We start from the raw sequence: 25,742 nt of genomic DNA, 5'->3' as shown, positions 1-25,742 counted from the left end.
TTATTGCTGCTATGACAAATCACCACAAACTTAGTGGTTTAAAATGACATGAATTCATCATCTTGCAGTTCTGGAAGTCAGACGTCGAAAAGGTTTCTTCCAGCACAAAAAGAAAAAAAGCGCCTGCAGGGCTACATTCCTTGCAGGGAGAGCTTCCATGGAGAAGCCCTGCCTTGGCCAGCTGCCAGAGGCCATGTGCATCCCTTGCCGCTTTCTCCCTCCGTCCTCAAAGCCAGCAGCGCAGCACCCTCAAGTCCTCTTTCTCTGACTCTGCCCCTGCTGTCTCCCTCCTATAAAGACCCTCACGTGGGCGCACGTGGCTCTTGTCCCCACCTCAAGGTCCTTAACCTAAGCACGGCTGCCGAGTCTCTGTTGCCACTGTGAGGTAGCATGTTCAGACTGAAATGTGGATCGCTTTGGAGCACAGTTCTTCTGTCTACCACAGTGGGTTGGTGTTTTTTGTGGTTTTTGTTTGTTTTGGTAAGATCTATTTTTTCTTTTTCCAACATTTATATGTAATTTGTTTCAAAAGTCATTTCTTAAACTGTATACCCGTTTCATGTAGTATAATGGAGCAGGAAACAAATAGAGCAGTAAACAGACTTTTGCCTATTTTCATAGCTCGTTGTGCCTAAAGTAGTAGCCCTGCAGGACACAGTTGGTGTTTGCTATTAAGCAGGTGCTGAGAAATCAATAGGTTTTCTCAAACAATTAACTTTACATTGAGGAATTGATTTAAGCATTGTGATAAACTGATCTCACCTTTATGCTGTATTTGATTCTTGACTGTATCTCTTGATAAATGTTTCTTCTTTCTACCTCTCAGTAATCCCTAGATCATTTCTTATTTAACAGTTCACCCCAATTCATGCAGTTTGGTTCCTTTATGCCTTTGAAATGGGACAGTGCTTACCAGTGACCCCCTGAGCTTGGGGAGAAAGGGCTTTCTGCTGGTGAGCTACGGCTGCCGGGGTACGACGCCCAGGAGGCCCGTCACCTCCGAGCCCCCTCGTGACAGGCTCAGGAAAACTCGAGGAGGCAGATCTCTGGGAGAACGAGAAGTGGGTGTGATACTACTGCTAGAGAACTAAAATTTCCTACTGGACATTTAAAAATATTTCACTACACTTGGTCTAAAATGTATTTTTGGATCTTTTATGATGATACATGTCTCCCACTTGCAGAGGCTGAGGAGACTTGTTACTTTCAGTTGACACTCCCTAGGACACTCAGCTGCAGAACTGTATGCGTCAGGGTTTGGAGACAAGTCATTTGGAACGTTATCCAATGGAGTTTTGGTTTAAAGGAACAAGGTTTTGAATGGTGTCACTATGTAGATGTTCTGTTCATTGTACGGACAACAGAACCTGTGGATAGAATGGTCCAGAAGTGGTTTTGTTTTGCGTCACTACTCCAATATCCTTCATTGTTTCTTTTCTTTAAAAAAAAAATCTACAGCTATAAATAATTTGATATAGTACACTTGTTTATTCTCCAATATAAAAAGTGCGGGGGGTATGTTGCTTCCCTCCCGCCCCCAGGTTGAACAGAAGTTGGAAGTTTATTTTAGTTTTCAGGTTCTTTTAGAAAAGGTACGAGGCTGCGCAGAGGGCTGCAGTGGTTGGCCGCCACGGTGCCTCAGTGCCCACCCTGCAGAGCTGAGAACCGAGCGGCCTGGCCCTAGTGCAGGCCGTGGAGCGCCGTCAGGGTGCTGGCCTGCAAAGCCCGCCCGCTCAGCGTGCACCCAGCCCCGTCCCCATGTGCTGGAGTGTCAGGGAGAGCGCGGGAGGCAGGCAGGGGGTGGGGGAAGCAGAGCCTGATCCCCAGCCTCACTCCCAGGGCGGCTTGAAGGGGGGCCAGGGGACACACGCACATACCTGCTGTGAGTTGCATTAAAGGGAGAGGAACTTCGACCTTAAGGAACATGAATCTTCTATAAAGAACAAGGAGTGACAAGAAGATACTGAGGGGAACACTATCATTATTACACTATACATTGAGTAAACTTGACCTTTGCTTTGGAGGGAGACACTACCTCTGTCATCCAAGGTTGTTCCCTGTACGAGGGAGACCCCCCCAAAACAGAATTTATTTATAAAAAATTGCATATTTTTAAATGTTTAAACTTGAGTCGCCTTCAAAGTGCTCTCCATTTGATGCAGGACACCTATTGAGATGTTTTTTCCACTGCTCAAAACAGTTTTTTTGAACTCATTGATTTTGATGCCTTTTAGTGCTTCTGCCTTTTCTGGTTTCACCTCCTGCACGTTGGCAAAGTATTTCCCTTTGAGGACTTTTTTCATCTGGGGAAACAAAAAAAAGTCGCTCAAGGTGGGGTCAGGTGAATAGGGAGTGTGGGGCACTAGGGTCATGCTGTTTTTGGTCAAAAACTACTGAAAACTCAGTGTGGTGCGGGCAGATGTACTCATAAATCGCCCATCATGAAATGGGCAAATGCGTTGAAAGAGTCTCCAAAAAAAAAATTCAGTGAAGCCGAACACAGCCTCTCACACCAATGCCAGCTGGTACACTGATGCGGATGGGTTCCTAGAACACTCACCTAGTCAGGGAAGCCTCGACTGCAAGGGGCCCACCTTCCAGGAGATTATTCTGTTTTTGTTTGTTTTTTTTTTAATTTGGGTCCCTCCTTGTGTAAGTATCCTTGGAAAGACAATCCAGAACAAAGACTTTCAGTGCCTTGGGTTGCAAGATGTACAGAACATGGGAGACCAATGGAGAATTGCCTATCAACACTTTTATCTATTACACATGTTTATTATCCACCTTTCCCAAAGAATATTAAGCTCCATGAAGAGATTTTTTTTTTAGTTGTTTAATTCAGTTATCTATCTGCAGTGCCTGGCACACAGTAGGTGCTCAATAAATATTTGTTGGACAAATTAATGAATGGATGAGTATGAATTATTTGATCAGATTCGTAATGATACATTTATGATGAGAAATTACCTTGTTACATATGTATTTCTGTTACTATAGCTTATTGATGTTTTGATATTACCTTTAATTATGTTGTGAAAGTAAATTTCCTTTTTAAGACTGATCTTTATTATATCGAAGCCCCCAAATTTATAAACATACACATTTAAAGAAAAGTCATGGCAAAGGAGATTTTTACCAAAACATGCTATGGACTTTGATATGGTTGGGCCTTTGAAACAAAGAACTATGTGTAGACACAGATCAATAACAGTAAATACCACAGCATATCAACTTATGATGTGCCACATAGATTTAATAAAATTACAGCTGAATTTTTTTACTGTGGGTGTAAGTGGTTAGATTCAATTTTGTTATGTACAAATACTTGGTTTATGCTACAAATTTTCTGTTTGTCATTTGGGCATACATAATTCTCCCCCAAAAATGAGACTATTCATCTCTTTAAATGTTAATAGGTTGTATTCAGCCACGGTGCAGTGTGAGGCTGTGTCACAGTGTAAGAGAGGGTGGAGTGGGAGGTTTGCTCTCCTGCTGATGAGCCTTGTAACCCTGCACAAGCTCCTGGTCGTCTCTACCATATTTTCCGCTGGACTTCAAAGAGGTCCGAACAGATGCTCTTTAATGTTCCAGTTCTAGATTTTTTTGGTTTGGGAATATTCACACAGCTACCCTCCATTGTTATTCTTTTTTCAGGTGATGTCCTTGTTGCTGTGAACGATGTCGATGTGACCTCTGAGAACATAGAGAGAGTTCTGTCTTGCATCCCTGGACCTATGCAGGTACGGACGCCCTTTGTCTGGGTCTTACGATGAATTACATAAAATAAGTGCATCTGGTGCTGTTTTCTTCTTTTAAGACTCTGGAGATTATCATGTTTAATTGGTGAATTCTACTTATATACTTGGGTATTTAAAACATTTTAGATCTTGTAAACATTTTTAGCTTTTGGAGATTGTTCTTAAAAGAGAACAGTATGCCCTGACCAGTGTGGCTCAGTGGATTGGGTGTCACCTCGCAAAGCTAGAAGTCATTGATTTGATTCCCAGTCAGGGCACATGTCTGGGCTGCAGGTTCAGTCCCCATTTGGGGCACATACGGGAGGCATCCGATCAGTGTTTCTCTCACATTGGTGTTTCTTTCCCTTTCTCCCTCCCTTCCCCTCTCTCTAAAAAATAAATAAATATTTTTTTTAAAAAAAAGAGTGAGAGAGTAGGATTTACAAATGAAACCCATCCTAAGTAAGCAGGAACAAGAGCAGTAATTAAAACATATATAATGACCAGCTTGCCTTTATAATTTCCATAGGTGCTGATAAAAATCCAGTTCCTAGAAAAGTCATTTTAAATAGTCATGAAACTTTCTGTTCTCTGGCTTATTAAAATCATTCTTGCTATCAAGATTTTTTTCTGGGGTTTTATTTATTTTAAAAACCACACTATTCTCTTGATTTTCCTGTTATCTAGTTTAGCCTTACTCTTGAGCTTTTGTTTAGCTACTTAATGAATTGCTTTTCCTTCCTTGTAGGCAAAAATAAGTCTCTTTCATAATAAGTGATTTTGATATTCCAAGCATTGGCATGTTGTATCAGAGATGATGTTTTCAGGTCAGGTCATTAGATGTATTTGGAAAGTGCTGTACCTCCTATTTAAGAATGTTCTGCTCTTGTTGGCTTCAGTAATCCGCTTTCTCTCTTTTGAGAATGGTGTGCTTCAGATCCGTGCGAAGCGCCATCAGGCTGTGAGAGGGCGACGTGGTTTGGGGACTGATTGGGATGACCGGGATCCCTGAAAATCAGAATCTGATCTGCATTCTGAGATTCTGACATAATAGGACCCGTGATGAAATTCCTTGTTTTCTAAGAAGTAAGATTTCCGTATGTCCATTGCCTTCTGTTCAATCAGGCCCTCCTTCCCTCCCTCTCTCAGTTTAGCTATCTTTGGAAATGTAAAATTGAAAGCTTGGCAGATTCGCATTTTAAGACTGTATGGCTCTGGATGGGACTGGAGGCTGGGACGCCAGGCGGGCAGCGTTGAATAGTCTAGAAGAGAAGTGAGGGAGGCTGAGGGGAGGGGTTGGCTGAGGATATGGGAGAGGAGGCAATCCATTTCAGGCATGTGGGAAGCGAAGAGGATGGTTCTTCCTGCAGAACAGAGAGGGGTCCAAGGTGCCTTCCAGGTTTCGTCTGGAGTAATTCAGTGAAATTGCCCAAAAGAGGAGAGGATCAAGGAGAGAGAAGGTGCTTGCTAAGTGGGATGGGTTGGAGACAGACGTAGAGAAGAGGACAATTAAAGCAGCAAGATTTCGGAAGTGATGAGTTACAGACAACATGTCCTCAGACCTGAGGAAAGGCACATCTCCTGAACTGGGAGAGGAGGAGAGAAAGGATGGGCAGACTGCGCAAATCGGAAGCCATTTCGAGGGACACAGAAGATGAGGAACCATGAAACTGGTCACAGGTTCATGTCTGTGGAAGATCAACCGGAAACTTTGTATAAGAAGCTTCATATAAACTACCTTAGAGTAGATGTTTTAGAAGTTTTTTTTTCCCTGTAAAACACATACTATCCTAATATTTACATGTATCAACCCCCTTTTCAAAAATAGCACTTAACTCCTAATTTGGTTATCTGTCTCACCCTTTATTATCTTAAGGCAACCAGGTTCCCCGACATTTATAACACTGGGCATGTGAGCTTTTTCAGCGTGTCTTGCTAAAGTGTAGTTATTTTTGAGCTATAGAGCCAACTTGACTTAAATCAGAAGAATGGTGGCTGAAATCGTTCCTTAAAGAATTTTCATGGCTGGTCCTGTGGTGTGTGTATCGGCTTGAGTCTTTGTCATGGCCGGGGGGAGGTCCTCGTGCCACAGAAGAGAATCTCTGCTGTTTGCCAAGTGTAACATCCATGTTGGTTTTCAAGTGTCTGTTCTTCATGAAGCGTAGCAAACTGGTCTTAAATTTTAGGTTGCTTTTGCTGTTGCTGCCTGAAGTAAAATTGGTGAGTTGTTATTTTAAGTCTACGAGTCATTTCCTTCTGTCATTTCTGGGGAATCACGCCCTGTGTTTAGACCTCTCCGCAGGAACCTCAGCTGGAAAGGATGCCTTTCCTGTTGGGAGGCAGTCGCCCTCTCTGAGGACCGTCTTGCTCCTGCTCGCTGCACCCTGCCCCCCCCGCCCCCCGCCCTGCTGTGCTCTGCTCTCGCAGCCCAGCGACCCAGCCTGTCTGGGTGCTGCCTGCTCCCCCGGGGTGGGGTGCCGCTCCTCTCCTGCCCCCTGCAGCCGCGCCCCCGCCCACCCTCCCCCAAGCCCGGTGCCTGAGACCCGTCTTCAGAGCTCCATCTGTCCTGTCACAAAGTCTGCGCTCCGGATTTCCCCACATTCTAGATTTCTTACATTTCGGAGGAACACCTTCAAAGGCTCGCATTTATTTTCTTTTGGGCACTCCGAATATTCTCGGATAAAAGACTCCCCCTGACCACCACGCCATTCACTTCCTCAGAGCCTGTTCAAGGACTTGATGTAGTTGTGTAGTCGGGCTTACGTTTACATTTGTGCTCATGAACAGACATGTTGAACCTCACCTACCAGAACAGATGCCACCTTCAGAAAATAGTCTTTTAGGCCACATAATGTTTATATGTTGCTTGTTTGTGTCAAACCCATGCACCAAACACTGTTTTCCACATCCTAAGTTCACTTCTAAAACAGTGTCTCTTCAACTCTTTCTCGCCTTAACCATGTATTAATGCCCATGATTGTTCCCTTGTAGGATCTGTAATTTTTTATATATATATATTTTTAGTTTGCTTAATATCCCCTCCCCAAATATACTTATTTTATACTCAGCATTTTTTGATACAGTGTTCTAATACTAAGGCCCATTTCTCAGTATCCGGTTTACAGAAATCAAAAAAATTAATTCAGTTTGATCTTTTCCATTTGGAATGATATTAAGTGTTTTGTAAAGGGAGATATCAACAAGCCTCAGAAAAATTTCATTAAGGGACTTCCGCTTTCTTACTCTCCATACAGATTACTGAATATATTGATTGATGTTCTGATTGATGAATTTAGACCTCATGTCTCTTTTCTTCTTGTTACTAAAATAAAGTCTGAGACTTATTTTAGAAAAGATGCTTATGTAACTTGATTCACTTTAAGTAGACAAAGATAACTTAGTGTCCCCGAAATGCCACAGACAGCTACAGAGAGCAACATTGAACACCATCATAAATAATCACTCCTTGCCAACAGAAAACAAGACATCTAGATATTTTTCTTTTGGAATGTTTTATTCATTGGGGCAGATTTATTTTACAGTATAATACAAACAACAGTTCCATGGGCTGGTGGGATTATGAATGAATTTTTAAAATAAGATACTTAATATTTTTAATAAAAATATATCAAGCTCATTATTAAAAAGATTAACTGATATGTTAGTATTTATCATATATTTAAAATTTGCCTTGAAAATGGTACCTGTCATTATGAGTGTCTAAAAATGGGGATTATTGTTGTCTTGATGATAATTTTTAGATATTTTACCCACAAATGCAACTTGCTACATACAATTTTATCTGTTTTTAAATATTGACCATACTTATAAAACCCCCAGTTTTATTGAGGTATGCCTGACAAATAAAAATTATATATATTTAGGTTGTACGATGTGATTTTTTAAAAAAGTATACAGTGTGATATTTAATATACATACATTGACCAGGCTTTTTTCTTGAAAAGCATGAATTTATTTTTTGACTTTTAAAATTTAAACTAATTTTAAAAGAGTCATTGCATTTTAATATTTAAATTTAAAATTGTATGGATTGTTACCATCAGAATGTCCTGTTTTACTGATCTGTATTCTGGTCAGGTTTTAAACATTAAGAATACTTTGTGCCCCTCTAGCTTATGAGGATGTCCTGGCTATGCATAATTAAGGATATTGCCAACTTCTTTTAGCCTAGTGAAAACCTTTCATCAGGGTAGACACCGGCTTTGAAATGAGTGAGTTACCTGTGGCCAGTGGGCGTCTAGACACGTATCTCCTTCTTCAGGGAAAGGTAACTGAGGAGGGGAAGCTGCCTTTCAACAACTGGCAAAGGGCCATATCCTGGACGCTTTCCAATCTGGTTTGACATCAGGCCATGAAAGGAAACCTCTCCTGGTAAAACTGATAGATAATCTTCCTTAGGTCCAAGGAAGACTTCCCAAGTCCAAGGTCCAGCGTGCTGATTATTTTTTACTGCCCCAGCCTGTATTTTAAAGGAGGGCTAAAAGAAGGGTATTTTGGGCCTCACCTCACTTGAAAGGAGCACCAATTCCGGTGGTATGAGGTCGCTTTTCACCCCGAATCTCTCCTTCACTTTCCCTGGATGAGGCAGTGCTCACAGTGCTTGGAATGCAGTGCTAGTCTTTCTCACACTGTCAGATAACACTAATTTTTGGGGTTTTTGGAGCATTTCTTGGTTTTTTTGTCAATACTTAGAATACAATGACTAAGTTTAAACAAATGAATCTGAGTACAGAGAATTATACATTCTTGTTCAATAAATGTTTGGGATAATGTGGGCCAGACATTGGGCTAGGAGCCTGAGACACAAACGTAGACAGAGGACGCAGTCCCTGCCGTGAAGGAGCCCACGCCAGGGGATGAGGTCTCCGTGTGCCATGCGTGCCTGGGAGTATGTGCATGGACAGAGCCTCCTTTGCAAAAGCTGCAGCCGATTTCCCCTCGTTGAAACATCAACACGTTGTTTTAATGTTTAAAGGTGAAACTGACATTTGAAAATGCATATGCCGTGAAAAAGGAAACAACTCAACCAAGACAGAAAAAGGCACAGTCGAACACAGAAGGTGATTTAGTCAGACTTCTCTGGGGAGAAGAGGCTGAAGGCATGGAGCAGAACGTGCCCAACACGCCTCACGTCGTTATGTATCTCACCCTGGAGCTGGACTCCGAGACCTCGAAGGAGGAGGTGAGTGTCCTCCAAAGTGCACGGGAAGCACGGAGCGACCCTGCAGAGGCTTCCCAGGGAAAAATAAGTGATTTCTCAGTCATTCTGCATCTGTGTTTTTGGTATGTCTCTTACTTCTTCTAACTGAAATCTTCTAATTGACACGCTCAATGAGTTGAGTCCATTTATAGAGCTTTGAATTTGTTTCTGCTGTCTTCTGTAAAAATTCTATTTAAACTGACTTTTCCATGATATTTTGGTTGCTGATATCATTATTATTCTCGTTACATACTCTATTTCTATTTTTTTGTGATTACTCTTAAAATTTGGCTATATTCGTTTTAACACAGTCTGAGGCTGAATGCTGGCTGCACCCCTTTTGAAAACGAGCCAAGGCCTCCGGCGTGCCTTCCCGTCGGCCGCCCCCTCCATGTGCCAATGTCATCAAGGGTTTAGTGCCACCGTTTTTTTAAGCTCCACAAGTTGGGCGTAATTATACTATTACCACTAATTATATCTTGTACTTTATAAAATATATAAATTATATATTAGAAAATTCATGTTTTGTACATGTTTCCTAGAGATGAACCTTCTTTAAATTTACATATGTGCTTACCCGTTTCTTTCCTCACCGTTCTTTCTTACATCACAGACTGTCCTTACTTGATCATTTTTTCTTTTTCCCAGAACATATATTTTAGGAATTTCTTTTTGGTGGAAGTACGTTTGTGATCAATTGTTTTTGTTATTTATCTGCTGATGTGTTTTTCACCCCTTCTTGAAAGGTAGCTTTATAATTCTGCACTGGATTAATCAGAGTAGGCCAATCGCTGTAACAACCCTCCTGTCTCAGTGGCTCCACGTAACGGAAGTTTCTCTCTCATTTCAATGTGGACGTCCCCGGCCATGGGGTTCAGTGTTTCGAGCCCTTCATCTAGTGGTCCCCTTGTCCCCGAGGGCCTCCGGGCCCTCCGTTGCACCTTTGGCCTGCAGCCGACCGTCGTGAGAGGAGAGAACGTGCCGCATCACATGGCACCTTCCTGAGGCCTGGCTTAGAAGCAGCACCGAGGCTTCTGCTCCTGTCCCAGTGCCTGCAGCTAATTATGCGGTCTCTCCTGATTCGAGGAGGAAAGAGGGGTGGTCTTCCTGTGTGGCCAGGGAGCGGATGAGGTCAAGGCATGGTCTTGCTTATGCTAACCAGGTAGAAAGTGGTTTTCTCTAATCCATTTAAAGACAGTGTTCCTTCGCCTTCTGACTTCCGTAATTGCTGTTAAGAAGTCTACCGTCAGTCATTCCTCAGTAAGGAATGTCTTCTATTTTCTTTGTTCAGTTTCATGATTCTGCTATGTCCATACTGTTTTTTAACTTCTCCATTGTGTTTTCTATTTGAACCGTCACAGTTTTATTTTTAGAAGTTTCTGAAAACCCGCAGTGCTATTCCTGGCAGTCTCATCGCCGGCTCCTCTTAGTGAATCTATATTTCTCTAAGCATTTCATGCAGAGTTCTTCTCTGCTCTGAGTCTGCGCATCCCACTGTCTCTAAGTCCTGAGGGGGCTCTGACTTGTGGTGGCTTGCCTTCTTATGTCCTGAGAGGTCATTGGCTCAACTCACTGTTTGATTTCATGTTGGGAGTCCTGCGTTTCTAAACCAGGAATGCATTTCTCCCAAGAGAATTTGCTGCTTCTGCTTCTGCCACTGACCGGGGGCACTGCAGCCTCATTCGGGACCTGGGATTAACACACTGGCCTTAGGCTTAGCTCACCCCCTGAGCCACTAGCCCAGCTCCCAGTGTCCTGGCCAAAGCCGCTGTAGCATCTGACCTGGGACAGCCGCGCCTCTGCCTCTGTGCCCGCGCTCACCGCTCCCCTCGAGGCCCCAGGGCTTTGCAGAGGTGGGGGACAGCGTCCTTGGAAACCTCTCTGCTTCTCCCCTGTCCAGCAGTTCAAACAAGCGTGTTTTGGCCATGGATCCAGTTGTTTTCTAGCACAAGGGCCTCTCAAAGCATCAGCTTTACCCTAATGCTTGGAGCAGAAGTGGGATCTAAAAAGTTTTTACCTAATTTACATTTCTTTGTTTCGAAATCCTTGCCTTCTGTTCTCAATGCCAAAGCCATTTTAGCCAAGGGGTGCATTTCCTTGTGTTACTTCTTCATACATCAAAACTTCGTAACTGAAATGGAAAAGAAGAGATTTCCTTTTTCATATTTTTGTTACTTTTCTGTGTTCTAAAATGCCCAAAGACCTGGAGTTAATTATTCTAACTTCTTGCATGCGTGATTAATCCTTGATATCTTTAAGGCAAATGAGGAATGTAAGCATTTACTATACAAAAAGCAACGAATTTCTGGGGTGGCCGCAGCCTGGCTCCCCCTGGGCTGCCTTCGAGCAGGGTGCTGGTGAGGCCTTTTGTCACACCCGGGCCTTTCTCTCCCTGGGAAAGTGTGTAGATACTTCCCAAAGGAGCAGGTTTCTGTCATGGACAGCCTGGTATCAACACTGTGATCGGGGAGCTTTTATTCTCATTGAATGGCCTGGGAGCCGCTGCAAATGCATGCTGCTAACAAGGGCTGAAAAATACAGCTAATTAAGCCGGTGAGGAGTTGCAGAGCGAGCCAGGCCCTCCACAGCGCGGCTCCCCCGGCTGGCCGCGCAGCGGGCAGTGGGAATAGAGGCTTTCTCAAAGAACCTTTATTACTGGTGGGGCTTATTTTACAATAAAATGCCGTAGGGTCATTTTGTTTTCATGTGAGTTACATATTTAAGGAAAGCTTGTTTTCTTTGAGTTACATGATTTGGAAACTTAAAAAAAATATCAAGGGAAATATGGTTATTTGTTTCAAGTGGTGTTTGTCATTTGGCTAAATGCAATAAGTTTATTTACTAGCCGAGTTTTAAATGCATTAGGTAGACATAACAGATCTTAACTGATATTGGACTTCATTTCTAGAGATAAAGTATTTAAATGTTTTTACACTCGAAATAACTGTGAGACAATTTGAATTGTTAGGCAGTGTATTTAGCCAACATATTCCGTAGCAATTTGCATATATTGAATGTGCTTATTAGTAAGTATAAAAAGCAGATGTGTACAGTTTATTTATATTTTTCCTAATGTAAAAGTTGCCAAGACATACACATCATGTCACATGATTATTTCTTGTAAAAAGAGACCGAAGCAAGATGTAGAACACTTTTAGAGAGATAAAGAACCAAGGAAAAGATCTGATAATATTTTAGGAGTTTGGGCTTTTATAGTGGCCATATTAATATTTACATATATTGCCATTAAACTATGTTAGTGGAAGCTACTCTGAATCATCCAAGGTTTCTATCTGGAAGTTTTTGTTTTGTCTTCTTTTTATTTGCCTTGTTAGAAAAATGGTGTGTTGCTTTAAGTAACAGCAAATAAGTGAGGTACAGAGTGATCATCCCATTTTATAAAAGTTCCAGCACAGTGCACATCCTGATTTTGAAATTTGTCATTTTGTTAAAACTGTTTGTTTCCTGGGAACATACTTTTCCTGAAAATAGAAAAGTAGTTAGCCTTTTGTGAATTATCTTATAGATCTAGTATTTTCTATAATGTGCTGGTATTTTCCATAATTTGACATGTGCTGTCTTTTAAAGATTTCATTCAGATTAATTGTAGTGGGCAAACTCTTTCAAATTTAAGACAGGTACAGTTTTATAATATCATAATACTTCTTTCTCCCTATCTGCACTGCTCTAATGTAGTCCTGTGTTCTCACTTTTTAATTTTGGTGTTTTGGGTTTAAATAACTTAATGAACTCACCAAAAATGACAAAAATTGTCTTTTTAAAGTCAGTGTGAAAGTGATTAAATTTAAATATTCCTAAACCTTACATGTGCTGGCTATGTAGATATTGACTTCAGAGGGTAGAAATATTTGTATAATGAAATTTAATAAAATGTTAGTATTAGAATTTATTATAAAGGAGATTAAAGTTTAAAACATTGTTTGAAATCAGTTGAAATTATTCCAGTTAATTAGTATCCCACTCAGTATATATTTTGGTATCATGATCAACTTTGATCTTCTCTAACTTATTTTCAAATACAATGTTTTAAATGCTAGGTAATGTGCTAAAAGTCCAGGCTTATTTCTCTTTCTATGTTTGAATGAAACCCCCACTGAAGCTGAAAGGATTCCTTCTCTTGTTGTTCTTTTCTTAATACGTAATCTGAATTTTCCATGACAAAAAAATAATGGTTGGGCAATTTTAGGAGTGTGATCATTTTTGTTTGTTTTCACTTAACAGCAGGAAATTCTTTATCATTATCCAGTATCTGACGCATCTCAGAAACTTAAAAGTGTGAGAGGGATATTTCTTACCCTGTGTGACATGCTGGAAAATGTAACTGGAACGCAAGTTACTAGGTAAGAATTGATTTTTATTTAGCTTTAATTGTTTTTCTTTCAAGTTCTTTACCTTGATTCTGACAAAATGCGATAGAGGTGTCTGTTGTACAAACATACGTGTTGTCGGTGATGTAGATTTATCTGCAGATACTTCGCTTCTCACCTACGCTGTTGCGACCAGCCATCCAGCCGCAGTGTAGTTCTGAATGCCCCTGCAGAGCCAGGTGTTGAGGCGCGCTTTCCGTCGCAGCGCTGGACCAGTGAGCTGTACTTTAGAATTTATTCCTGAAGGTGATAGATGGCTCTTAAGCATGGCATTGTGAGGAGCCTGGGCTTCTTCCTGTTTTTACCTTGATTGTTAATTTTCTGGGTGGGTAATACCTTTGTGATTGATAAGAATGACTAAATGCCTGTTGTCTTCCTATAGTTCTGACAACAATGATCGAAAAATACAGAATACACTTTGAGAGGGGTATTCAGAATGCGGTATCAACTGTGCAGGTTTTTCCAGTGATGGATAAGCAGGACTGGAGTCAAATAATTTTTGGAAAAATAAAATATATCATATCATCAGTTACACAGCAAAATATCCCATTCCACCGTGACTTAGGCAGCTCTGACTTTGAAATGCCATAGCTCACTTACAGGAATGGGGGGCTCAAAGCTCTTAAGTTTTGTGTAGGGGTTTCTCTTTTCATAAAATAAACTTACGAAATATAAGACATTTTCTTCCTTAATATTTCAACTGTTTTTCACTTTACAAAAAAGTTTATCTCAAATTTTAAGAGCCCTAACATACTGATAAAAATGTCAGATATTCTAGGCTTCAGCTTTTCTTTTTTCATTTTTCTGACACTTGTATGGTTTTGTAAGAAGTAGGATCTGTAAGACAACAGGAAGAAAAATTTTCTTGTTTTTCTAAACAAAAGTCATGTATAGTTGTGGGACTTTTAATATCATGCGTATATAGAAAATATTAATTTCCAAGACACTAGTAACTGAGGTTCTCTTTAGTGTATACATTTTGTATGTATTTGCATTCATAAAATCATGCTGCGAGCCTCCTTTTATTTTTTTTAAGCAGCCTTATTGAGATGTAGTTCAAATTTCGTACAATTTAGTGGTTTTGTGTGTTCTCAGATATGTGCAACCATCCAAGAGTCAATTTTAGAACATTTTGATCACCTCAAAAAGGAACTCTGAGCCCTTCAGCCGTTCAGCCCCCCGACCCCACCCCAAGCCCTAGTCCACCACTCCTCTGCGTTCTGCCTCTGGAGATTTCCCTGTTCTGGACATTTTGTGTGAATGGAATCATAACATGTGGTTATTTGTCACTTCTCTCATTCAACCTAATGTTTTCAAGATGCAGGAGTCCTTTCTAATCTTTTTTGTTATGTAATGGGATTACTTTTTTTTTTTTAGTTTTTGTGGGTTTTTAAAAAAAATGTCAGAATATATTTTTGTTGTCATACAGTTCCTCAGCAGTTAGGGATATGCCAAGAAATATTGTTAAACATACGGTTCTTAAATCATACCATATGCAATCTTTTTTGAATGACTATAATTTTATAGCATTTAAAGATATTTTACCTTTATTTTGACTTTATTTTTTTCTTAGCTCATCCCTTCTTTTAAATGGGAAACAAATTCATGTGGCTTATTGGAAAGAATCGGACAAGTTGTTGTTAATTGGCCTGCCAGCTGAAGAGTAAGTTGAGATTTTTATGTACCTCAAAATCATTTCTCAAATACTGCTAACAAAGTCTGTTTCATTCAAATTATGACATTTTCGTCAAATGGCGAACTCCTTAAACAGCTCTGAGATTTCGAGGCCTGTAGCACTAGCCTGGGAGCTGCAAGTGTCCACCTGATGAGAGTTATGCGGAAAGGGGCCGGGAGGCCCGTCGGACAGTTTGCGGGGGGCGGGGGGGGGAGGTGCTGTCAGTCACTCGTCTCCGCGAGGTGGCCAGAGAGGTAACTGAGGGACAGGTGCATCCTCGGGGCAAATTTTGGATGATACCATGATTAGGATTTTGCATGTTTACAGTTTTTTACTATTGAGATTTTGAATTACGGTCAGCAAAAAGGTGTTTTGCCCTGATCTTGAGCACCTTTGGCAAACTAAGGAATATTTAACCCTAAAGTGAGTTCTCTAATAGTACATCTTATATATAAATATTATCATGGTCTCCTTCTTAACTCGTTTGAAAGTATTTTTTAAATATATCTTTCTTTTTTTAATGGTTTGAGGTAAGAGCAGGGTTAATATTGATAATGATCCAAACATGAATCTACAGACTACATTTGGTATTTAACATTCACTAATCTCGTTGACCCTTCAAAATCAGCTCCAAATAGACTTAATGATTGCTGGCCCCATTTTATAAATGAGGAAAGTAAAATGAAGAGAAGGTTAAATAACTTGCCAAAGGTCAATCAGCATGAAGCAGACTTGGAAATTGAACAAGCGTCTGTCTGAATTCTTAGCACCACGTCACTTCCCCAATGTCTTAGCACATGAGGGGCCGGGGGAGAAAGGAGGCGGGACTGTGGAGAACAGCCCCAAAGAGATGGATGTCACTCCGAGCGGAATAGTCTGTGTCTCTGTTCAGTGATTTGCAAAACTTGTACTTTAGACACTTGCCCATTTTAAGGAGTAATTGGGCAATTTCTGTTAAACTATTATATGGACTTCAGTTTTCTGTGTTGGGCCATAGAACCACCATATATTGTCTAATAATTAGTAATCAAATGTAAAATGAATAGTATAGTATATAACTGACACGACTTCAGAGAACACCATTTCGGACAAATTTTTCAGTTACTCTGAACAGGAATATGACTATTCTCTAATTACTAATGACTTTGTTAACCAGATTTCTTTCATTATATCACTGCGTATTAGTCATCTATTTCTGCATAACAAATTAATCCAAAACTTAGGGACTTAAAACAGTTAAGGATTTATTATCTTGGGGGTATTTTTGTGGGTAAGGAGTCCATGAGCAACTTAGCGGGCGGTCTTGGCCCCCTCGCAGCTGCAGGCGAGTGCGAGCCAGGGACACAGCCTGGAGAGGCGTGCACACGTGGCCGCCGGCGGGAGGCCTCGGCTCCGTGCCCCCAGACCTCTCCATCGGGCTGCTTGAGCATCCTCACAACATGTCAGCGGGCCTCCCCCAAAGCAGAATCCAAAATAGAGACGGGGGAAACTGCAAGACCTTTTACGACTGGATTTTAAAATAGATACACTATCATTTCTACTATTTACTGTTAGCTAAAGTGAGTTGCCAAGTCCAGCCCACACTCAAGGGGAAGGAATTAACTCCATCTCTTGTGGGAGAAGAATATCAGTTTATGGGCATGTTTTAACATGACAAACAGGAACTCCAAAGTAGGGCACAGTGAGAAATATCAAAAGGATATATTTTGAAAGTGACTTTAGTTCTCAACGGAGATATGATCAGTCATAAATGTGGGGCTCAAAATTTTTATTATGAAGGGATAATGGTGCTGTGACATACACTAGAGGGTGGCTATCTTTAAACGGCTACTGTGTACATTTCTGTCCGAAAGGGGACTGCAGTCGGCCCTTGCCATCCCCAGGGGATTGGTTCTAGGGGCCCTCATGGATACCACAATCCATGGACACTCAAGTCCCGTATATGAAGTAGCATGGGACCCTTCTAGGAGGCTGCCTGAAACCAGTGGGCTGGACCACGCAAAGCTGGGTGGTTCTGCAAGTGTAGGGTCACAAGACTTGTAGAACACTCATAACAAGGAACTTCAGGATGCAGTGGCAGGTGACGCTTCTGTCTGTAGACTTCTGTAGTAGCCCAGAGGGAGCAGCAGAACAAAAGACAATGGCAGACCAAGGCAGCAGAGACAGCTGGAGACAGAACTGAGCAGAGGCTATAAACTTGATCTACTTCTTTGTCGATGTGTATCGCGGGATTATAGTGTAAATAAAACACATGTGCTTATGCGTTTTTTAGAGTTCCTCTTCCTCAGCTAAGGAATATGATAGAAGATGTTGCCCAAACCTTAAAGTTCATGTATGGTTCCTTAGACAGGTAAGTATGTCTTTGCCCTGCACCTCAAGTCTTAAGTGTGTGGTTCCAAGTCAGCTTTTGCACTTCACTGCCATTCCTGGTGGGCAAGTTAGTTGTTTGTGTTTCCCACCCCCTACCCCCCTTTCTTATTTTATAGCTCTATGCAGTTTTTCATTTGGTCCCTTGTTTTTTCTTTTTTGGTCTCATATGTTACTTTAGTGAAATAAAGATATAACCACAATTATATTCTGACTTGATTTATTTATGTAGGGGCAAATGTAAGAGCATTTTCGTAACAGATGATTTTTAAGTGTTTTTGTGTGTGTGTGTTTCTTTGATTATAAGACCATTGTCAAATTCACTATTCTAAAATGTGATACTTCCTTCTAAAAAAACTTAAGTGAAAAAGTATGCACTATTCAAAGAAAGAAAAGGCACAATACAGAAGGCATTAACTGTTCAGTTTCCTGTGTATCTTCCATAGATTTTCAATATATGTGAATATGAGTGCTCTCTTTTTTTTCACATTTCGCACCGCTCCTTACTTCTGTCTCTTAGTAAGAAGTTATGAGTGTCTCTATACTGTTGCTTATGGAGTGTGTTAGGAAATGCACCCCATTTTTTTGCATGGGGGCTTATACTATACATATTTTTTTTGCCTCTTGCTTTTCTAACCTCACAACATAATGTGATGATTCTTTCTTTATCTGAAGAAGGCTATCTGAAGTAATAACTGTTCAACATTTGAACACAAAATTATGGGTGGAAAATAAATTTTTCTCTTTGTGGGATTGTTGTTAAGTCCCAGTACTTCAGAGAGCTAAAATGATACCTATGCTTTCAGAGCCTTAAACATATATCAATATATGAATCCAAAGACAGTTGATACATTTCTCCAAACCAGAGTAGTATCGGCTCTCTGTTTATCTATGCGGATCTTTGCTGTAGCTGTTCTCAAGCAGCCATCGGGAATTTTCTGTGACTGCGCCACCTGGGGAAATTGTCTGGTTTGCAGTGTTTTCCCCCAAGAGCTCCTTAGGAGCCCCATGTTCCTCTCAAACCCAATTACCTACTTATTAGCATTTTCCAAATGTGTGAACTACAAAAGGCCAGGCAACCACAGACAAGGCTTTTACTTTTTACTAATAAGGAAATTTTTAGCCAACGAAGGATGTGGTTATAAACTATCTCCTTAAATTTATACTAGATAAGCAAACCTCACTACGTCTTTGTCCTGATTGAAGCTTTGTGTTTTCATAAAACGAGATAATTGAAGAATAAATTCCTGCGATGAATTCTATTCAGAAGATAATCAACTGTCTGCAAATTTCAGTGGAGTAGGTTGGGGGAGGAGCTTTCATTGATTTGGAAGTACCTCCAAGTTGGCAGCAAATTTAACTAGTTTCTTCTTGTTCAAGTGAGAATTTGAAAGGGAAACTAAGCAATAAATGTGAAGACACATCGAGTTCTTAAAACCAAAAAGCACTATGGATCCAATATGTTGTTTACAGTCATTTTGCAATAACATTTTAATAACAAGAATTTTTTTCTGATTATGGAAGATATGAAAGACCCATTGAGCCACAGAACACTGATTATACACTAACAAAGTTTAGCGTTGTGACCACGGTACACCATTTCCCTCCCACTTCCCAGCCAGCCCATCAGCAGGTCCACATCAGCCCGTCGGCTGCGTCTCCCCAGCCTCCCCATCACCCTGTCTGGCCATAGCCATCCCTCACTGATACAGTGAACTCCTAACTGGTTCCCTTGCCTCCCTTCTTGCCACTTTAATTCATTTCTTTTTTTTTAAGTTTGATTTTTTATTGAATTTATTGGGGTGACATTGGTTTATGAAATCATATGGGTTTCAGGAATATAATTCTATAATACATCATCCGTATATTGTATTGTGTGTTCGTCACCCCAACTCCACTTCAGTTAATTTCCAGGTGGAGGTCGAGTGGTCTTTCTACAGTATCTGGTCCTCCCTACCTCTGTCCTTTCAGGTCTCAAACCACGCCCACCAGCTGCTGGGATCTGCAGGCGCCTTGTCCAGGCTTGTTCCCCTTGTGGCCTTTGCCCTCTTTCCTGTCCTTGGGCCTCCTTGACCTTAGGATCTCAGCTTAAGTGCCCCATCCTAAGGGACTCTTCCCCAGCCAGTTACATCACACATTCACACAGTCCTGTTCTCTGCAGGGTCCTTTGTAAGAGTTCGTGTTTTCACCGTTTGTCCATTTGTGGTCTTTCTCCACCGGAGCAGGGGCCTTGTCTTCTGTCTTGGTATTTTTGCCATGGTACCTCCAGCAATGAAAGCAGTGCCTGGAGCATAGTAGGCACTCAAGTAAATTGCTGAACGAATCGATGAATAGTACTCCGGCACACACCAGCTTTTGTGTTGTCCCGTGGGGTGTTCCGATGAATGCATTGGCAGGCAGCGCTGTTACTCTGTTCCTTTCGCATGGCTAAAGCCAAGCTCACTCTCTCCCTCTCCAGAGTTTCCCAATAGCTGTGCCTTCATTAGTGAAGAAGGGAGGAAATAATTTAGGCTAATTTATGTGCTTCCTAAGTAAGAAGCCTAATATGTACTTATACTAATTATATACTAGATACTTTACATGTGAATGTAAAGTTCAGAGAAAGCTGAGATGATCTTCCTGTGACACCCACCTGGTAAGAGCAATGATTGATTAGATTCTAAGCCAGATCTGCCCTGTTACTAAGCTCAACATCTCTTTGTTTTCCCATCACCTGAAAGATACTGAGAGTTGTAAGTAGGTGATAGTCAGAGGTAGAAACAATTTACATTTTTTGCAAAAAGGGTACTTCAGCCCCCTCTGTTGTAGGTACACCACTTGTATTAGCCCCATGGGGCATCCATAATACCATCTACTCAGTGCATCTGAGAGTAGATTTCAGGGTAAAAACTATTGATGGGGTGAATTTCCTAACACTCTCCATAAGCAACAGTATAGTGGTACTTCTTACTAAGGGACAGAAGTAAGGAGGGGAGTGTATGTGGTGCGAGAGATCCAGGCCCCTTAGCCCTGTGCAAAAGATGACCAGCATTTCCATGTGTTGTTCTAACGGAGAGCTCTTGGTCCTTCAGCGCCTTCAGCCAGGCAGACAACGTTCCTCGAGTGGATCACTTTTTTGAACTGTTCTTTCAAAGAGCCCTGCAGCCTGCCAGGCTGCACGGTGGCGGTGGCGGGGCCAGTCCCCCGGCACAGCAGTACGAGGCCTCCAGCGCGGTTCTTTTGGACAGCCTCCCTGGGGCACGGTGGCTCACACTTCCGCCGGAAATCAAGGTAACCGGAGGCATCACCAAATACGAATCAGAACCAGCTGTCTTTTCCTTCTCTATCTTCTCTCTCTCTTTTTTTTTCCCCTTAAGCTTTTCGTTCTTTGCAAGATTGTGGGTAAGTGTTAGAAAGGCAATTAATTGATGAAGCAGCAGGTCCAGTGCGTGAACTTTTGACACATTGTTTTCCTAAATAAAAAAGAGCTCTTTCATCTTATTATAATATTGAAGCTTTGTCCGAACTTGGGATACTTTCCAGAAATCATGATTATAGGGTGTATGTTCCTTATGAATTTTGTGTCTTTGATTTTATAATGCAGGATTATGTTAGAGTTTTGTTTCTTACAGATTAAAGCTAGATGAAATGATTGGCTAGCAATATCCTTAGCTCTACTAAGTACAGATCTCCACTAATAATAGCAGAGTCTTTCTTTACATGAACATAGGTAGTTAGCTTTTGCCTCCCCCCCTAGATAGCTCATCTAGGGTAAGGCTTTGTGATGGTTGAGTATTATCAATGTGATTTTAGTCACATCTGGAGACCGAGAATAAGTTCACTGCTGAATAATTGAAAAGAGCCTCTCAGATGTTTCCATCACCGGTGATGTTGGTAGACACAGCGCCTGGACTAGTGATGCATGAAGCGCTGCCAGAGCCAGGTTGCTGCCCTTGAAGAAGCCCAAGCTGCGTTGTAGTGAAACCAGTTCAGGATCCTACTCTTCATGAAATTCTTTAAGATCAAATACATGCCATTTTGGCCATCCAGTAATAATTTCACGGATACATCAGTCACTTTGCTGAGTTTCCTCCTCTGTAAAACAGGGACAATAACAGTAGGTGCTTCATAGAGGAGTCCCGTGCTGTTGCACGTAAAGAGCTTAGTTAGAATCAAGCAAGCCTGGCACGTCACAGTCACAGTCACCAGTGGTTAGAGTATTACTGTACAGTTTTTGTGTGGAAAGAGTTGAGGGACTAGATCATGTTTCGAAGAAACCTGACTTTCTGGTATTTGTATTTTGTCCCTGACTTTGTCAACTGCTGCTGCTGCTGCTGCTGCAACTTTGATATCTCAGGCCAATGATTACCATTTTCCTAAATCACGTTAAAAATAAAAAGCATGCACTAAGTAACTCTCCCCCCACCAGTGCGTTCATAAGAAATCCTAAGTGTTCCATGTAAACAGAAATAGAAAATGTTGCCTTTAGGATAGAAAGACTCTGGCTCCACACTCTGTCTCGCCCACGTGGGGTCTTCCTTCCCCCAGGCGAGGGAAGGCTGGTTTCGTGAGTGGGAAGGTGCAGCCTCAGGAGGCCTGCCAGGCTGGCCTTGCAGGGCCAGGCTCTTGCCACCATCTCAGAACATCTTCACTGGAGCGATCTCTTCCTTCAAAATGGGTGGCCTCTTTGTCATGTGACTACAGGTAATTACTGTTTTGGGGAGCAATGCCTTTAGACTTCTGATACGTTAAGATTAAATATTATCTTCCCCCTAAGCAATTTGAACACATTTTAAAACATAGCCTATTTTGGACTTATAAGTTCCTTGTGAAGACAACCTCTTATATTCAGATTTCTTTTTTAATGTTATTTTTTCTCTACTTAGCGTGCATTTGATTAAAAGGACTGTATGCTTTTATTTATCTCAACATAAAAGAATATTGAGTTGAAAAATCACCCTGAATTCTGGTGTATTTCTTAATTTGTTGCCTCAAATCATACCGGTTGCTTATCTTACCAGAGCTTTAGTTGCTTTGCTCCTTGTCAAGTCTGGCACTACTGTCTGGAGACCAGTCTTACTGTGCCAGGTGCTCAGATCTGTGTTGTGCTTTGGGGAATCCAGAAGAGTCTTTCTTGGAAGCTCCCAAGTCAGGTGGTTGGCAAAATTCATACACAGAAAACACTGTGGAAATAGCTTAGACTTTTTCTGTGTTCTCTGGTCTGGGTAAGAAAATGAAGAACAGAATTTCTGGAAAGAGATAAATCCCTTCTATAAAGAGATCTAAAGGTCTCTGGTGAATGTAAAGTTTTAAAAACTAATAACCCTTGAAGTTTTGTTTTTGTTTTACCAGCAGACTCAACTCACACACTTTCTTCTCTTTGAGATTGCTTGCTGTGTTAAAAATAATAGGGGTTGGTGACTATATATCTTCTAATGAAAAATATTAAGGAATTTTATGCCTTAAAAAATTTAGCTGTGTCCTGGCCAGTGTGGCTCAGTTGGTTGGAGTGTCCTCCTGTAAACCGAAAGGGTGACGGTATGATTCCCAGTCATGGCACGTGACTGCAAACCGGTTGCAGATTCAGTCACTGATTGGGACACGTATGAGAGGCGACCCATAGATCTTTCTTTCTCTCACATCGACATTCCTCTCCCTCTCTCTCCTTCGCTTCCCCTCTCTCTAAAATGAATAAGCATGTTCTCAAGTGAGGATTTTTTAAAATATCTAGTTGAAAATATTTGCATATACGGGGACGTGTGCCTGATAAATTTTAGGTAGAAAGTTATTTTAACTTGGAAAAAAACTTGCTCTGAGTTTAGTATACAATGAAGGCTTCAGTTTTCTTTCCCAGGCGTTTGAGAATTTCTTTATTTTGTCTGTTTATCAGATGTTCTGTTTTTCAAAATTTATTTTTCCTACGTTACGTTGGAATAATTAAGAGAGAAGATACTTTACTTTGTCTCTTAAGGAGCACGAGGAAGCAGTTAGAGCAACCTTGCACATTAGCCTAAAGAGCTCTGTAGCAGGGATAGCAACTCACTAAGCAGTAACGTTCTGAGCTCAAAAATCTCAAGTGGGTCACTTCCTTTTTGTCCTGTAGTTTTTCTCAAGAGAAGCTATAGCTGCCAAAAGGAGAACATGAAGTATTTGCTGGATGCAGAAAAACGTAGGTCACAAACGAGTAATATGTCATACCGTGTGAGACACTGAAAGGCGTGACTAGCGTTTCCCCAGGTTTTGTCATCTCCGGCAGACACAGCGCGTGGGCCAGCCCTGCGGAGAGCGCCTTGGACTTTAAAGACAGAAGGGACTTGTTTTCACGAATAGTATATGTCCTACAAACTTCAGTTACCAATAGCTTTTAATTTATGTACATGCACTACAGATTAAATTGCTGATTAAATTTATTGTTTTTAACTTGTGAATGCCTTAGGGAGAAGAAAATGCATGAAGGAGTTCAGGCAATTTCTATAGAAACAGCAGCTAAATCCTAAGTGAAAGATTTTTCTAATAACTCTGTAGGGTAGTTAAGCTGAGCCAGATTCCAGGGGACACTTGCCTTCATGTTTTAATCCACGAATAAAGATTAACAGTTCTGTTACAAAACATAGAAGAGAGACAGGGAAGAACATTGATATTTTCCAAGAATCTATCTGTTGAGAAATATAGAGGAGATAAAAAAGCAAAAACAACTCCAAATAGATAGGCTACCTTATGTATGATTGTTTTTTTTCCTCTAAGAATTTTACCACATTAAAATTTTTCTAACAAAACTAAAAGCAATTTTTTTTTAATTTTATTTTATTTTTTCAAATACATTTGTCTCTGCCTCCCCCCGACCACTTTCCCTTGCCCCCTCCCTCTTTCCCTCCCTCAGCTCTTCCCCTTTTGTTTGGTCCATGAGTCCTTGCTATATGTTCCTTGACTTTCCCCTTCCCTTCCCTTTCCCTGCCCGCCCCTCCCTCCTTCCCTCTTGTCTCTGTTGATTTCTTTTCCTTTCAGTGTTGCTGGTCTTATTTTCCTTGCATCTTTGTATTGTTGGTTAGGTTCCGCTTGTAGGTGAGATCATATGGTATTTGTCTTTCGCCCCCTGGCTTATTTCGCTTAGCATAATGCTCTCCAGTTCCATCCATGCGGTCGCAAAGTTTAGTAGTTCTTTTTTTCTTTCTGCTGCGTAGTATTCCATTGTGTATATGTACCAGAACTTTTTGATCCAATCATCTACTGATGGGCATTTAGGTTGCTTCCAACACTTGGCTATTGTCAATTGTGCTGCTATGAACATTGGGGTGCATAGGTTCTTTTGTATTGGCGTTTTGGTGTTCTTAGGGTATAGTCCCAGCAGGGGAATCACTGGATCAAAAGGCAGTTCCATTTTCAGCTTTTTGAGGAAATTCCACACTGCTTTCCACAGTGGCTGCACCAGTCTGCATTCCCACCAACAGTGTATTAGGGTTCCCTTTTCTCCACAGCCTCGCCAGCACCTGTTGTTTGTGGATCTGTTTATGATGGCCATTCTGACCGGTGTGAGGTGGTACCTCATGGTGGTTTTGATCTGTATTTCTCTGATGGCTAGTGATGCTGAGCATCCTTTCAAATGCCTCTGGGACCTCTGTATCTCCTCCTTGGAAAAGCGTCTGCCCAGGTCCTTTGCCCATTTTTTGATTGGATCGTTTTTCTTCTTGGAGTGGAGTCGAGTGAGTTCTTTATATATCTTGGAGATCAAACCTCTATCTGATGTATCATTAGCGAATATATTTTCCCATATGGTTGGCTCCCTTTTCATTTTGCTGATGTTTTCTTTTGCCGTGCAGAAGCTTCTTATTTTGATGAAGTCCCACTTGTTTATTCTTTCCTTTATGTCTCTTGCTTTAGGAGACATATCAGTGAAAAAATTGCTGCGTGGGATATCTAAGAGTTTCCTGCCAATGTTCTCCTCTAGGACTTTTATGGTGTTGCGACTTATATTTAAGTCCTTTATCTATCTTGAGTTTATTTTTGTGTATGGTGTCAGCTGATGATCCAATTTCAATTTTTTGCATGTAGCCGTCCAGCTCTCCCAACACCATTTGTTGAAGAGGCTATTATTGCTCCATTTTATGCTTCTGCCCCCTTTGTCAAATATTAGATGCCCATAGAGACCTGGGCTTATTTCTGGGCTTTCTATTCTGTTCCACTGGTCTATGGGTCTGCTCTTGTGCCAGTACCAGATTGTTTTGAGTATAGTGGTAAAAGCAATTTTTTGATCTCATAATTTTTTTATATTGAATACAGATTTGAAGCTCATTTTGCAATTGTGATTTAATTGAAAAATGTCTGTAAAGTTAATTTCTTTGCATTGGGAAGTTTAAAAATAAGATGTTTGGGACAGT

At 41.1% G+C, this 25,742-nt stretch overlaps 1 protein-coding gene across 1 annotated transcript in view; it reads left to right on the top strand.

Annotated features, from left to right (window-relative positions):
* The window catches only part of INTU (inturned planar cell polarity protein), a 49,089-nt gene that overhangs the window by 9,499 nt on the left and 13,848 nt on the right, over positions 1-25,742 (top strand). The window contains exons 3-8 of the mRNA XM_054561928.1: positions 3,655-3,740; positions 8,734-8,940; positions 13,201-13,319; positions 14,920-15,009; positions 17,294-17,371; positions 20,460-20,658. Coding sequence (XP_054417903.1) covers positions 3,655-3,740; positions 8,734-8,940; positions 13,201-13,319; positions 14,920-15,009; positions 17,294-17,371; positions 20,460-20,658 — 779 coding nt within the window. The remainder of the gene's footprint in view (positions 1-3,654; positions 3,741-8,733; positions 8,941-13,200; positions 13,320-14,919; positions 15,010-17,293; positions 17,372-20,459; positions 20,659-25,742) is intronic.

Source organism: Pteronotus mesoamericanus, unplaced genomic scaffold, assembly GCF_021234165.1.
Source record: "Pteronotus mesoamericanus isolate MK-2021 breed Mesoamerican mustached bat unplaced genomic scaffold, CSHL_Meso_final contig_163, whole genome shotgun sequence".
NCBI classification, from domain to species: domain Eukaryota; kingdom Metazoa; phylum Chordata; class Mammalia; order Chiroptera; family Mormoopidae; genus Pteronotus; species Pteronotus mesoamericanus.
Note: the sequence above shows the minus strand (reverse complement) of the source record. Positions and strands in the feature narration are given on the sequence as shown.